This window comes from Rhinolophus ferrumequinum, chromosome 3 (assembly GCF_004115265.2).
Source record: "Rhinolophus ferrumequinum isolate MPI-CBG mRhiFer1 chromosome 3, mRhiFer1_v1.p, whole genome shotgun sequence".
NCBI lineage: Eukaryota > Metazoa > Chordata > Mammalia > Chiroptera > Rhinolophidae > Rhinolophus > Rhinolophus ferrumequinum.
This window is the reverse complement of record NC_046286.1, coordinates 34,640,399-34,652,715: the sequence shown is the minus strand read 5'-3', so window position 1 is coordinate 34,652,715 and position 12,317 is coordinate 34,640,399. Positions and strand designations below refer to the sequence as shown.

Below are 12,317 nucleotides of genomic sequence, written 5' to 3'. Positions count from 1 at the left end.
TTTCCCCTGAGGCCTGCACAGGTGTCCTACGTGGGCTGGATGGGTTTTCCATTACCAGTTACAATGCCATGACCAATCTGTGGAAAACAACTCCAAACCCCTTGCTGCCTCCACTTTGAGAGGTTACCAGAGGTGTATGGCTTCAGACACAAAGTTGGAGCTCATTTAACTCAGTTTCTTCACCCCTTAGCGGTAATAGATTGTAGCCATTTGCGAGGGTTTTAAACATACACATACACAAATCTTTTAAAATGTGCTTCTTTGATTACAAGTGATACTAATCGTGTACCTACTTTGCTTCACATTTTTGTAAAACGCTTTTACATTTTCTTTATTTGTTCCTATCATTACTTCTTTTAACTCTGAATATAAGGACTTTTATTATCTGTATAAGCGTTTGTAACAAATAATGGTCCATTATAACTAACATTTTTTTATCCCTTTGCTTCTCAAATTTTTTGCATATGAAAAATGTTTATTGTATGTAGTTAAACCAGTTACGTGTTCTGGGTGACTTCCCCTCATCCTCACCCCTTTTAAGCTTAGGAACTCCTGCTTTTTTGCATTCTGAAGAAATTTGATAAATAAATATGCCTACAGGTTTTTCTTGTTGGGATTTCTCCAAAACCATTGAACATTTTGGACTATTATTTGGAGGAAGAGGGTTCTGCTTAAAACTTATTCCAATTTCCCAAAAATTATCCAAAATTAAATTACTAAATGATCCACACTCCTTCCATACTTTATACACATTAATGTGTTGAAATCCTAATCCATATCGTCTTAGAATGTGACTGTATTTGGAGATAGGACCTTTAAAAGAGGTAATTAAGGTAAAATGAGGTCATATGGGTAGGCTTTTTTCCAATGACTGTTGTCTTTATAAGAAGAGGAAATATGGGGGAAAAAAAAAAAAAAAAAAAAAAGAAGAGGAAATATGGACACAGATAGGTTTGAGCACAGAGGAAGGACCATGTGAGGACACAGCAAGAAGACAGCCATCCCCAATCTAAGGAGAGCGGCCTTAGAAGAAACCAAACCTGCTAACACCATGATCTTGGACTTCTAACCTCCAGAATTTTGAGAAATAAATATCTTGTTTAAGCCACCCAATCTGTTATTTTGTTATGACAGCTCTAGCAAACTAATACAACATCTATAAGGTTTTTCTGTGTTCCCTTTCATCCATATGCCAATACAGTATTTTTACTACTTCCATAACATTTTAATGTCTAAAAAGGGTAGTTACCCTGTCATTCTACCTTTCAGAATTTGGGGTAATATTAGCGATATACAGAGGGTGCCAAAAAAATGTATATACATTTTACAAAAGGAAAACTCTATTAAAATTGTAATACTCAGTATATACCGATAACAAAAGATATATACAAGTCACGATTGACTTCTGCAATTACAAGAGGTGCTCAAAGTGGTTACCGTCAGTGTCCAGACACTTCTGATTATGGTGAACTACTCCTTGACCAGTGTCCACTTGTATACATTTTTTTGGCACCCCCGGTATTTATTTATTACAAGCCCTTGTGCCTGGCACCTAAGTAAGATGCTTGGAGCATAAGTAAACTTGCTTAAGGTCACAGAGCTAAGATGTGTGAAATTTAAACCAAAGCTAGGGGTCTGTGAAATTTAAACCAAAACATTGATTCTAAGATTCAAATCCTTACCTCTACACTACTTTCACACTTGCTTTTATTTTTCTCTGAAGCTGAATTTAGACTCATTTCTCATTGTTTTTGTTTATTTTTAAGAGGAATTAGAATAAACCTCTTAATTTGTGAAGAAACCACAGTGTTTGTTCTATTGAGGGAAAAGACCATGTTTTTTCTAACAAATTGCTAAAATAAAGATTTAACTAGTACCACGTTCAAAATAAAAACAGCATTATTGATTTTTGTGATGATAAACATACATGCTTAATTTCTTTTTAAATAAGGCACTATATAAAGTATTAAAATAATTATTCAAATAATCTCACTGCCCATATATTACCTTCAAGTAGCTTTCCATAACTCCAGATATTTTTTCTGTTATTTTCGTAAATGTTTTATTGATGCATAGCATTCATACAAGAACATGCACATCCAAAGTGTGAAAATTCTGACCATAAAATCAGACAGTACAAAGGGAGCACATTCATTTAGCCAAAACCCAGAGAACAAAAAACATTACCAGCACTCCAGAAGCCCCCACTTGCATCTTCCCCAAGGGTAACTATTCTGATTTAAATATAAATGGAATTACTGTAAGATTTATCCATGTTGTAATTATAGTTCTATTGTGTGAATAAACCATAATTTAGTTTTCTACTCTGTTGATGTGCATTTTGGTTATTTCCTATTGGGTATATCATGAATAGTGCTACTATGAAAATTTTTGTACATGACTATTGGTGCTATATGCATTTCAATTGAGTATATAAGGTTGAAATTGTTGGGTATTGGGTGTGCATAAGTTCAAATTATCAAGGTGATTGAACCAATTTACATTTCTTTCAGCAATATATCAGGTTCCTATTGTCCTATGTCTTTATCCAGTCAGAATATTCATTTTAGAGACTTTGGGTATTGGTGCTATTGCACTACAATTTTAAAAAATTTAATTGCTTAATTGGTTACAATTTACATAACTGAAATTTTGAGTGTATAGTTCAATCACCACAAACCAGTTTTGGAACATTTCCATTACTTCAATAAGTTTCCTTATGCCCGTTGCAGTCAATCATCACTACTGTCTCCAAACCCAGGGAACCAGTCTGCTTTCTGTCTCTACAAAGTCTCCTTTTCCGAACATGTAATATAAATAGAATAATATAAATGTAGTTTTTTATATCTGGCTTTTTTATCTGGTTAGAATATCTCTATCTTTTGATTGGAGAGTTTAGTCTATTCAAATTTAATGTAATTATCAATGATAGGATTTATGTCTTCCATTTTGCTATTTGTTTCCTATCTTATGTCTTTTTTCTTTTTTTTTTCTTTTATGATTTTGTGTTAAATTCTTTCTTTCTTTTTTTTTTTTTTAAGGAGGCGCAGCTCACAGTGGCCCATGCGGGAATCCAACCGGCAACTTTCGTATTATTACTGTTTACCCCAAAATAAGACCTGGCCAGACCATCAGCTCTAATGCGTCTTTTGGAGCAAAAATTAATATAAGACCCGGTCTTATTTTGCTATGATATAAGACCGGGTCTTATATTAATTTTTGCTCCAAAAGACGCATTAGAGCTGATGGTCCGGCGAGGTCTTATTTTCGGGGAAACATGGTAGCACCATGCTCTAACCGAACTAACCGGCCACCCTTAAATTCTTATATGCCATTTAATTATTATTTTTTAGATGATTTTGCCTTAGGGATTATAAAAATCTTAATTCATTACATTCTATCTTAGATTAATGAAAATTTATTTCTGATAAAATATAGAAACTTTGTTCCTTTAATTGAAATATCTGTGAATAAACATGAAATGGACAATGGAGGAAAAAGGAGGGGAGGAAGGAAAAACAGCTGAATAAATGGAGATACTACCTTCTCCAGAGGTAAATTTGAGTGTTGCACAGATGTGGTCAATTCTTCCCAAATTAATCTAAAAACTCAATGCAATTCTAATTATAATCACAACCACTTTTTAAGGGGCTGATGCTGTAGGGTGAGATTATACGGCCTGATTATACAGGTGCTTCAGAAGGACTTGGGAAGGCTGTAAAAAAGGCTTTTCCTAGCCGTAGTGCAATTTAACTAAATTGCGGTACTAACAGAAGTATACAGGCAGACATAACAGAGATAGCCTGTCACATTGCTCCACGACTAAATTCTCAAGATTTTCCAGAGAATACATAAACAACTAAAATTGTATTCTTTGATAACTTGAGTGAGCCCAAAGACAGACTGTTTGCCCTAAACTACCATGTTTCCCCGAAAATAAAACCGGCTCTTATATTCTTGCTCCAAAAGACGCATTAGGGCTTATGTTCACAGGATGTCATCTGAAAAATCATGCTAGGGCTTATTATCTGGTTCTTATTTTCGGGGGAACACGGTATTTGCCAACCAGTTTACCCTGTTCTCAGTGTGCAAGCAGAATTCGCTGTTTTCAGACTGACTATAGTTTTCTTTCCTTCACTTATAATCCCGCTTTTATTTTTGATGTTTCTTCATGGTTAGATCTAGGTTATACATTTTTTGCAAAAATACTAAATAAATCATATTGTGTCCTCAGTGCATCACATCAGGAGGCAAATGGTTTGTTTTTGTTTTTTGTCCCACTCTTAGTGATATTTAAAAAGGCCTTGTTTTGATCAAAAGTGTGGAGTTGAGAAATTCTGATGAGGGGAAATACCGTGTTTCCCGACGAATAAGACCTAGCCGGACAATCAGCTCTAATGTGTCTTTTGAAGCAAAAATTAATATGAGACCTGGTATTATATTACATTATACCCAGTCTTATAGTATATAAGACTGGGTCTTATATTAAAATAAGACCGGGTTTTGTATTAATTTTTGCTCCAAAAGATACACTAGAGATGACTGTCCGGCTAGGTCTTATTTTCGGGGAAACACGGTAGTAGCAACCTGGCTTAACTAAATTGGTGCTGCAAGAAGACCTGGAGACAGGCTGTCATGTGTGCTCCACAGCTAAACTCAGAAATTTTCTACAGATTCTATCAACAATGAACTTTTTTCTTTGATGCCTCTAATCAGCCTATTAAAAAAACTGTCCAGACTGACTTCACTAGCTATCAATCATTTTACCTCCAAAAAATGTACAGAAAAGAGTCACTGTTTGTAGACTCCTGTAGTTTTTGCCGTTGTTCCTTGACAACTCTCCATTGACTGCCTTGGGCCACAGTTACCAGTCTCCCCATCTAATTCACCACTTTCGTTTAATTGGCAAAAGACATGCTTCCATGCATATATAATGTACATGTCATTTAAAGACTAAAATAAGCACTCTAGTGTACCTTAATAAAATCAATATTTTTGGAAGCCATATCTATATATACCTTTTCCCTTAACTATTTATGTATTTTAACAAGTTGCTGCATCTGGAAAACAAATTACCAAGACTGCCAATTGAACTGTGAGAGTAGGCTTCCCTTTCAGATGTGAAAACGTTGTATAAAGTTACATGGTTAAAACAGTGGGATGAATATTAAGAAAAAATTAAAAAGTGACACATGGACATAAAATAGATTGGGTGAGTATAGCTTTCATACCATATAGTGGGAAAACAAATTGGTGTGGCCATTTTTGTAGGGCAGTTTGGCAATATAACAATTTTAAAGGTGCTCATTCTTTAACCCAGTAATTCCACTTCTAGGAAGTTCTCTCATAGAAATATTCCAACATGGACAGAAAGTTGTAAGTAGGAATTCTGTGCAGCAGTTTGTAATTGAGAAATCTGGGAAACAAGCTAATCAGTAGTAAGGGAAGGGTTAAAGTATACTAAGGAAGATCAAGCTGCTAGAAGAAAAAATGTATGTGCAATTATGTAAAAGTACAAGTTAAGCTGTTAAAAGTGATTTCCTTTAAGAGTACATTTGAGAGACCAGATAGGGAGGTCTGGGAACTTTGATCTGGGTGAAAACTTTGGTGGCCCTGGTTCATGCCCTGCTTTCAGGAGAATCTGTTTCTTAAAAATAATATATGCAGAAAGAATTTTATGTGTCATCACACCTAAATGATTTTAAAGTTCAACCTCCCTTTTCTTGGCTCCCTCCAATTTCCAACCAACTATGTTTACTGCATCTTACCATTTACTTTCACAAAATCGTGTGTGTCTGTGTGTGTGTGTCTGTGTGTGTGTGTGTGTGTGTAGGGTATTTTTGTCAAAAGTTTTGGAAGAGTCACAGAGACTCCTAAATGTTCCATTGGTTTGCTATCTGCTGCTCAGTAATCTTGTAAAGGAGAGAATCTGACATTCTGGTCGTGTGGATACTAAGAAGGGGGGAAAAATCAAGTCTTACTAGTCTCAAAAGCCTCTGAAGCCTCACTTTTGAGTATGCATTGATTTTGATTTTAGGCTTTTCTTGCCTCTTCTAAAAATAGTTAATAAGCTATTGTAAATTCAGCTTTGCCTCTTTATTTCCCTTATAAAATAAATGCTTATTTAAAATTGGAGTGATCCCGTTAGTGGTAACCAAAGGGTCCATGACAGGCATACCATACCACTCCCCTGGTCTTTATACAGTCAGGTTTCCTTGAATTTTTAAATGAAAGTTTCCATAACACTGAGATTGATGCGTGCTACTGTTTTTTCATCCTAGAACCCAGCTGTCAGCTGTTGTTTGCTTTCTTCTAGCAAGGGCATCCCTGTCCTAGCCGCCTGGAGCAGGACGCTAAATGTGATAGAGGTGCTACTTATCGCTACAATTGGCAATCATTTGTAAATGTATCAAATTAAAGTGTTTAACACCTTAAATTTACACAATGTTTTATGTCAAATGTATTTCAAAAGTAACAAAGAGGGCTCCATTGCAGCTTGCTGCTGTGGTTGCTAAGGGAAGAGTCGTCGCCAGCACTGCTTGCTTCTTACGTCAAACCTCACTGAGGGTCGGGTGACTCAGGCTAGACTTGAGGACGACAGCAGAGCAGCCCTGGCTCTCCCACTTCACTCCCTTTGCCCACGGTTGCTAGACCTGGGAAGTCGCTGCTTGCAGCGACACGACAGACCCAGCCGCATGCCTTGTTGGAACCAAGTTTACGCATCCCACGTCACTTTGAATAGAAACACCTCAGGTTTGGAGAGATTTCCCAACTGAGGATGGACTCGATGGCCTTGAGAGGCCTCTCGCGGAAAAGCCAGGTGTGCGAATAAAGAGCAGAGGGAAGCACCTGCCGGTGCCTGGGAAGAAATACGAGACGTCTCACTTGCCTCGACGTAGATAGCAAGCAGCCTAGAGCAGATACTGGCTTCTGGAAGAATATTCCTCTCCCTCTCCTTCTACCAGCCAATTAACAGACCTTAGGGAAGTTTAAGTGTTTATTATGGAAATTCGATTCTTAGAACTTAGATTCCTGTTTGCACACATTTAACATTGGGGTGAGGTGGAAGAACCAATAACAACCCACACCTTCCCCAGCTTCTGCGCAGAAGCAGGACCTAGAAAAAGAGGGCTCCAGAGAAGTTTCCACATGAATCTTGCCTGGCTCTCGCTCCTGGGCCCTGAGAAGCCTTCATATCCTGGGAACCAGTACCAGGGTAGTGTCGCGGGAGCTCTGGGTGGCTACCTCCCGGATAGCATTGGGGGACCGCTGGGTGGCCGCCTCGCGGGCAGCGTCGGGGGACCTCTGGGTGGCCGCCTCGCGGGCAGCGTCGGGGGAGCGCTGGGTGGCCGCCTCGCGGGCAGCGTCGGGGGACCGCTGGGTGGCCGCCTCCCGAGCAGCGACGGGGGACCGCTGGGTGGCCGCCTCGCGGGCAGCGTCGGGGGACCGCTGGGTGGCCGCCTCCCGAGCAGCGTCGGGGGAGCGCTGGGTGGCCGCCTCGCAGGCAGCGTCGGGGGACCGCTGGGTGGCCGCCTCCCGGGCAGCGTCGGGGGACCGCTGGGTGGCCGCCTCCCGGGCAGCGTCGGGGGACCGCTGGGTGGCCGCCTCCCGGGCAGCGTCGGGGGACCGCTGGGTGGCCGCCTCGCGGACAGCGTCGGGGGACCGCTGGGTGGCCGCCTCCCGAGCAGCGTCGGGGGAGCGCTGGGTGGCCGCCTCGCGGACAGCGTCGGGGGAGCGCTGGGTGGCCGCCTCCTGGACTGCGACCGGGGGCATCTTGGTCTCGGCCTCCCCGACAGCGTCCGGAGACCACTGAGTCCCGGTCTCCAGGGCAGCGTCCTTCTGTGAGCCTGAAAGAGCAGTGTGAAGAGATCACACCTGTGTCTTCCTTCATACTCTCTCCACAAAAGGAGTCATCCGTCCGGGCTGCGGGGTTGGGGGCCCGGAATCTGAGAGCACGGGGTCAATTTGGCCTTCTAGCTCCCCTGCAAACGAGGCAACCCACACTCCCCCACCCGGGCGACGAAGAGATTGAGACCGCTGCCCAGGCAAGGCCAGGACGCATCATGATCCCTCCCAAGGAACCCAAGGGCTGCTCAGGGTGCCCCTCATCCCAGGGCCCCTACTTTGCGCCCGGAGCTGGCGGTGATAGTAAGCCAAGTTCATGATCATCTTGGACACATCCCTCTGGTAAGAAGGCCGACCAAATACCAAGATCTCAGCCTCGCCTTCGGGGTCCCACTGATTAACGTGAAGCAATGTCTGCGACACACACTCGACGTGCGGGATGTGCTCTCCGCCCGGGCCTGCGCAGGAGGCAAAGAGGCCATGAGGGATGGGACTTGGGAAAGGGAGGCAACGGGACGTGCAAGCAACAGGGGCACTGGATTGCGGCCAGGGCCACAGGACAGGCTTATCCTGGGGTGCAGTCAACCGGGGCAGGGAGGGGTAGGAGTGGGGCAGGAGGCCGCATTGGCTTCCCCTCTCTGGCCACTCACCGAAGATCGCTTCCACCAGGCACGCCTCGAGGTGAACCGTCTTCGGAGTCTTCAGGTACTCATTGTGGAACCAGTGGGGACGCTTGGTGAGGTTACCGAGCACCTGGAATAGTGTCCCTTCCCGCTGCTCCAGCTGTACGAGCGTCGGGAACGGTTTGGGGGTGGCCATGCCTCGCAAGGAGCTGCGGGAGGGCTGCCAGCCTGAAGGTTGCACTGGGGCCTGGGCCTTACTTCACAGGCTTTGGGCAAGCCCCTCCCACCGACGCCCTTTTCATTGGATACCAGGCCTCACCTCCCCCACTCCGCAGCCGCGGGGCAAGTTCCTGAGCTCTCGCAGGTGCACTGGGGCTCTCCCCGGAGGTGGGTGGGTTCTAGCCCCGAGGCTGAGCTCCGGACAGGCAGGGAAGATCCAAGTACAGGACAATATCCGCAGAGAAGCAAACTGACATCTGTGGAGACTCGGGTGCTTTTCAGACAGTTCTAATGGGATAAGTTTATCATTCCTGACGGGCTGTAATAACTTTTTAACAAAAAATCTAATTAAATACATCAAAAAAGCAAAAACTCAAGGAGTAAAAAAGGTACTCAAAGGCTAAATTAAGTCTCCCACTTCCTCCTAAACCCTGACTACTGAGTTCCTTCCCCAGAGGCCACCATATTTCCAGCCTTCTTCCGTGCTTCCCCGAAAATAAGACCTAGCCGGACAATCAATAAGACCGGATCTTATATTAATTGTTGCTTCAAAAGATGCATTAGAGCTGATTGTCCGGCTAGGTCTTATTTTCGGGGAAACACGGTTTCTTAACCTGTCAGAGACAGCTGAGCACACCCAACAGCAGGTGGTGCATATGGTTTGGATGCCAGAGGGGGAATCCCCACCCTCTCTTTAATTTCTGGCAACCACTGATCTGTTCTTCGTTTTTATAATTTTGTTATTTCAAGAATGTTATATAAAAGAAATTATACAGTATATAACTTTTAGCACTATTTTTTTTCACTCAGCATAATTCTCTGGAGATTCATCCAGTTGTTGCTCTTATCAAGTTTGTTTCTTTTTATTGCTGAGTAGTATTCCACGTGATTCATGTATCAGTTTGTTTAACCATTCACTTGTTGAAGGACATATGTGTTTCCAGCTTTTGGCTATTACAGGTAAAGCTGCTATGAACATTCATGTGCAGGTTTTCTGTGTGGACATGAATGTTTTCTTAGTTATATATGTAGGAGAGGAATTGCTGGGTCATATAGTAACTTTATGTTTAATCATAGAGCTGTCATATTGTCTCCAGATTTAATATACCATTTTTAGGGTTTCCGGGTGGGAATTCCTTCCCGCCTGTTCTTGGGAATTTTTTTCATTTTCCCATTCCCGAATCCTGAGAAAAGTTGGTTGGGAAATCGGGAAAATCGGCTCCTTGAACCCAGTAATACCCACAATGGGAAAAAAACGTACTACTCACAATGTATCTCTTAGACATTTTTCCTATTTATCGCTATCTAAAGTTACATTGTGTTACAATGTTACATGCCACCAGATGCACACGTGACACCAGAATCAGATATCACATGACCAGTGTGGGGACAGAGCCCCAGAGAGCAGTTTCCAGGCTCTCGGCCACACGTGGAAAGGTGCTGTCTCAGGTAGTAAATGGCCATCAACTGTGATTGGATGGCCATCAGCTGTGGCTAGTTGGCCGTCAGCTATAACCAGTGAGCCATTGGCCACTAATATACCTGTTGTGGCTACGCTAGCAGCAAAAATGGGGGCTAGCAAGCAGATAGTGGCTGGCAAGCGCGTAGTGTGGCAGAGTGTGGATTGCAGATTCAGTGGCTCCTGCTTCCTGTGTCTCCAATCCAGCCACCCAGCGAAAGTATAGTGGTGACTCCCCTATCTATAGCTCCGTGGGTGTTCCTTTTTGACCTCACTATGTCCTGCATTCTTATGTAGGGAGCGGGACCAAAGACCCCTCCGAGTGACTCTCCGCATGGCACCAACTAATTTTAGCTCTTGTAAATCGAGCACGTTTGATCATGGAGAACAGAAAACAGTTTGTATTTACACAGAGAAATATTTGTTTTCACAACCCAGGATTTGACTACAAAGTCATCTTCAGGTGAACTAACTAAGGAAATCTAAGGTAGTTTACCTTAATATGACATTGTAGTCAAATCCTGGGTTGTGAAAATAAATATTTCTCTGTGTAAATACAAACTGTTTTCTGTTCTCCACGATGAATCTTTTCCCAAAGTGATGGCCGATACTACCAACCACACTCGATCACTTATGGAAAGAAGAGTATTATGAAATATTGAGAGGTATGTTGAATTGCTTACAACCTGTAAGATTAGCAGTTGAAGCCTCAAGTAATAGAGAAGCTAATATTCTCACAAGTGAAGGAATTTTTAAGTTCCTTTTCAGTAATTTAGAAAAACAGAATTCATCAATGAGCCAAATGCTTTTAAAGGAAATAAAATTTGAATTGTTTAAACATAGAATTAGAGATCTTGTATCTCTCACAGAGTACTTGAGCAACGTTAGTTGTTTATGTGAGATGGAAGAGGAATTTTTTGCCTTGTCAAGTAAGAATGAAATTGCACGATCGGCAAAGTCACTAATGGGAAGACTTTTTAAAGGAACATTTATAGCAGAAGTTCCAAGAGAAGAAATAAAGGATGTCATTACAGAGCGTTCTGACATTAAATCAGAATCTGATCTGAAGTGTGAATTGACAAAAGCAATGTCAATTTTGACATCAAAGCCTAGCCCTATGCATGCAGACAAAATATTTGCTTCTCTAAGGAAGGAAATGAGCTTATATGAAGCAACGCATTCTCTCCCAAGTTGAAGATGCTTGTAGATGCACTCATAATTCAACCAACGTCTACAGAAAATGAAAGAAATTTTTCCACATCAAGTATATTTGTTACAAAGCGAAGATCACGATTGTCTGATCAGGCAATTAATGCTCTGTTTCTTAAAGTTTCATTTTAAAAATGACAAATAAAAACTATTTGAAGGGGCCGGCCCGGTGGCTCAGGCGGTTGGAGCTCCATGCTCCTAACTCCAAAGGCTGCCGGTTCGATTCCCACATGGGCCAGTGGGCTCTCAACCACAAGGTTGCTGGTTCAACGCCCGCAAGGGATGGTGGGCTTTGTCCCCTGCAACTAGAAAACGGCAACTGGACCTGGAGCTGAGCTGCGCCCGACACAACTAAGACTGAAAAAGGACAACAACTTGAAGCTGAACGGCACCCTCCACAACTAAGATTGAAAGAACAACAACTTGACTTGGAAAAACAGGCCTGGAAGTACACACTGTTCCCCCAATAAAGTCCTGTTCCCCTTCCCCAATAAAATCTTAAAAAACAAAAAAAACTATTTGAAGTATTTTTTAAATTTTCAAATGAATAATATTTGCATTTGTTTTCTATTAATGTTTAATTTAATAAATAAAATATTTAAATGAGATTGGGAATGTTAATACATTGCGTGATATATGTAAAAACTCACTGTATACCTTAAGGTTTGGTTAAATAAAGTTTGTATTAATTACATTGTTTATATTTTGAGCAAACCTGAAATATAACAGAAACCTAGCCAAAATGATACGTAGTTACCCCTGTTTAGCGCTCAGTGCAAGAGAATCATTAGTCATGAAATTCCAGTCGACCTCCATTTAGGAAATTTTATTTACTCAAGTTTTGCGTTGACCTTTTTCATATAGGAGTGTCTTGAAACCTCTGAAAGACTGCGCTAGGGCCACAAAACCCGATTGCCCACCTTCTCTATGGCTTTTCTGTTTATTAACATTTACTGTTACAG

General features: G+C 41.9%; 1 protein-coding gene across 1 annotated transcript; it reads right to left on the bottom strand.

Annotated features, from left to right (window-relative positions):
- Positions 1-7,191: 7,191 nt before the first annotated feature.
- Positions 7,192-8,664, bottom strand: KHDC3L (KH domain containing 3 like, subcortical maternal complex member). The gene is made up of 3 exons (XM_033103295.1): positions 8,496-8,664; positions 8,124-8,303; positions 7,192-7,847 (listed from the first exon to the last, which is right to left on the bottom strand). Exons 1-3 carry the CDS (start codon positions 8,662-8,664, stop codon positions 7,192-7,194), a joined length of 1,005 nt encoding a protein of 334 aa, XP_032959186.1.
- Between the last annotated feature and the right edge of the window lie 3,653 nt (positions 8,665-12,317).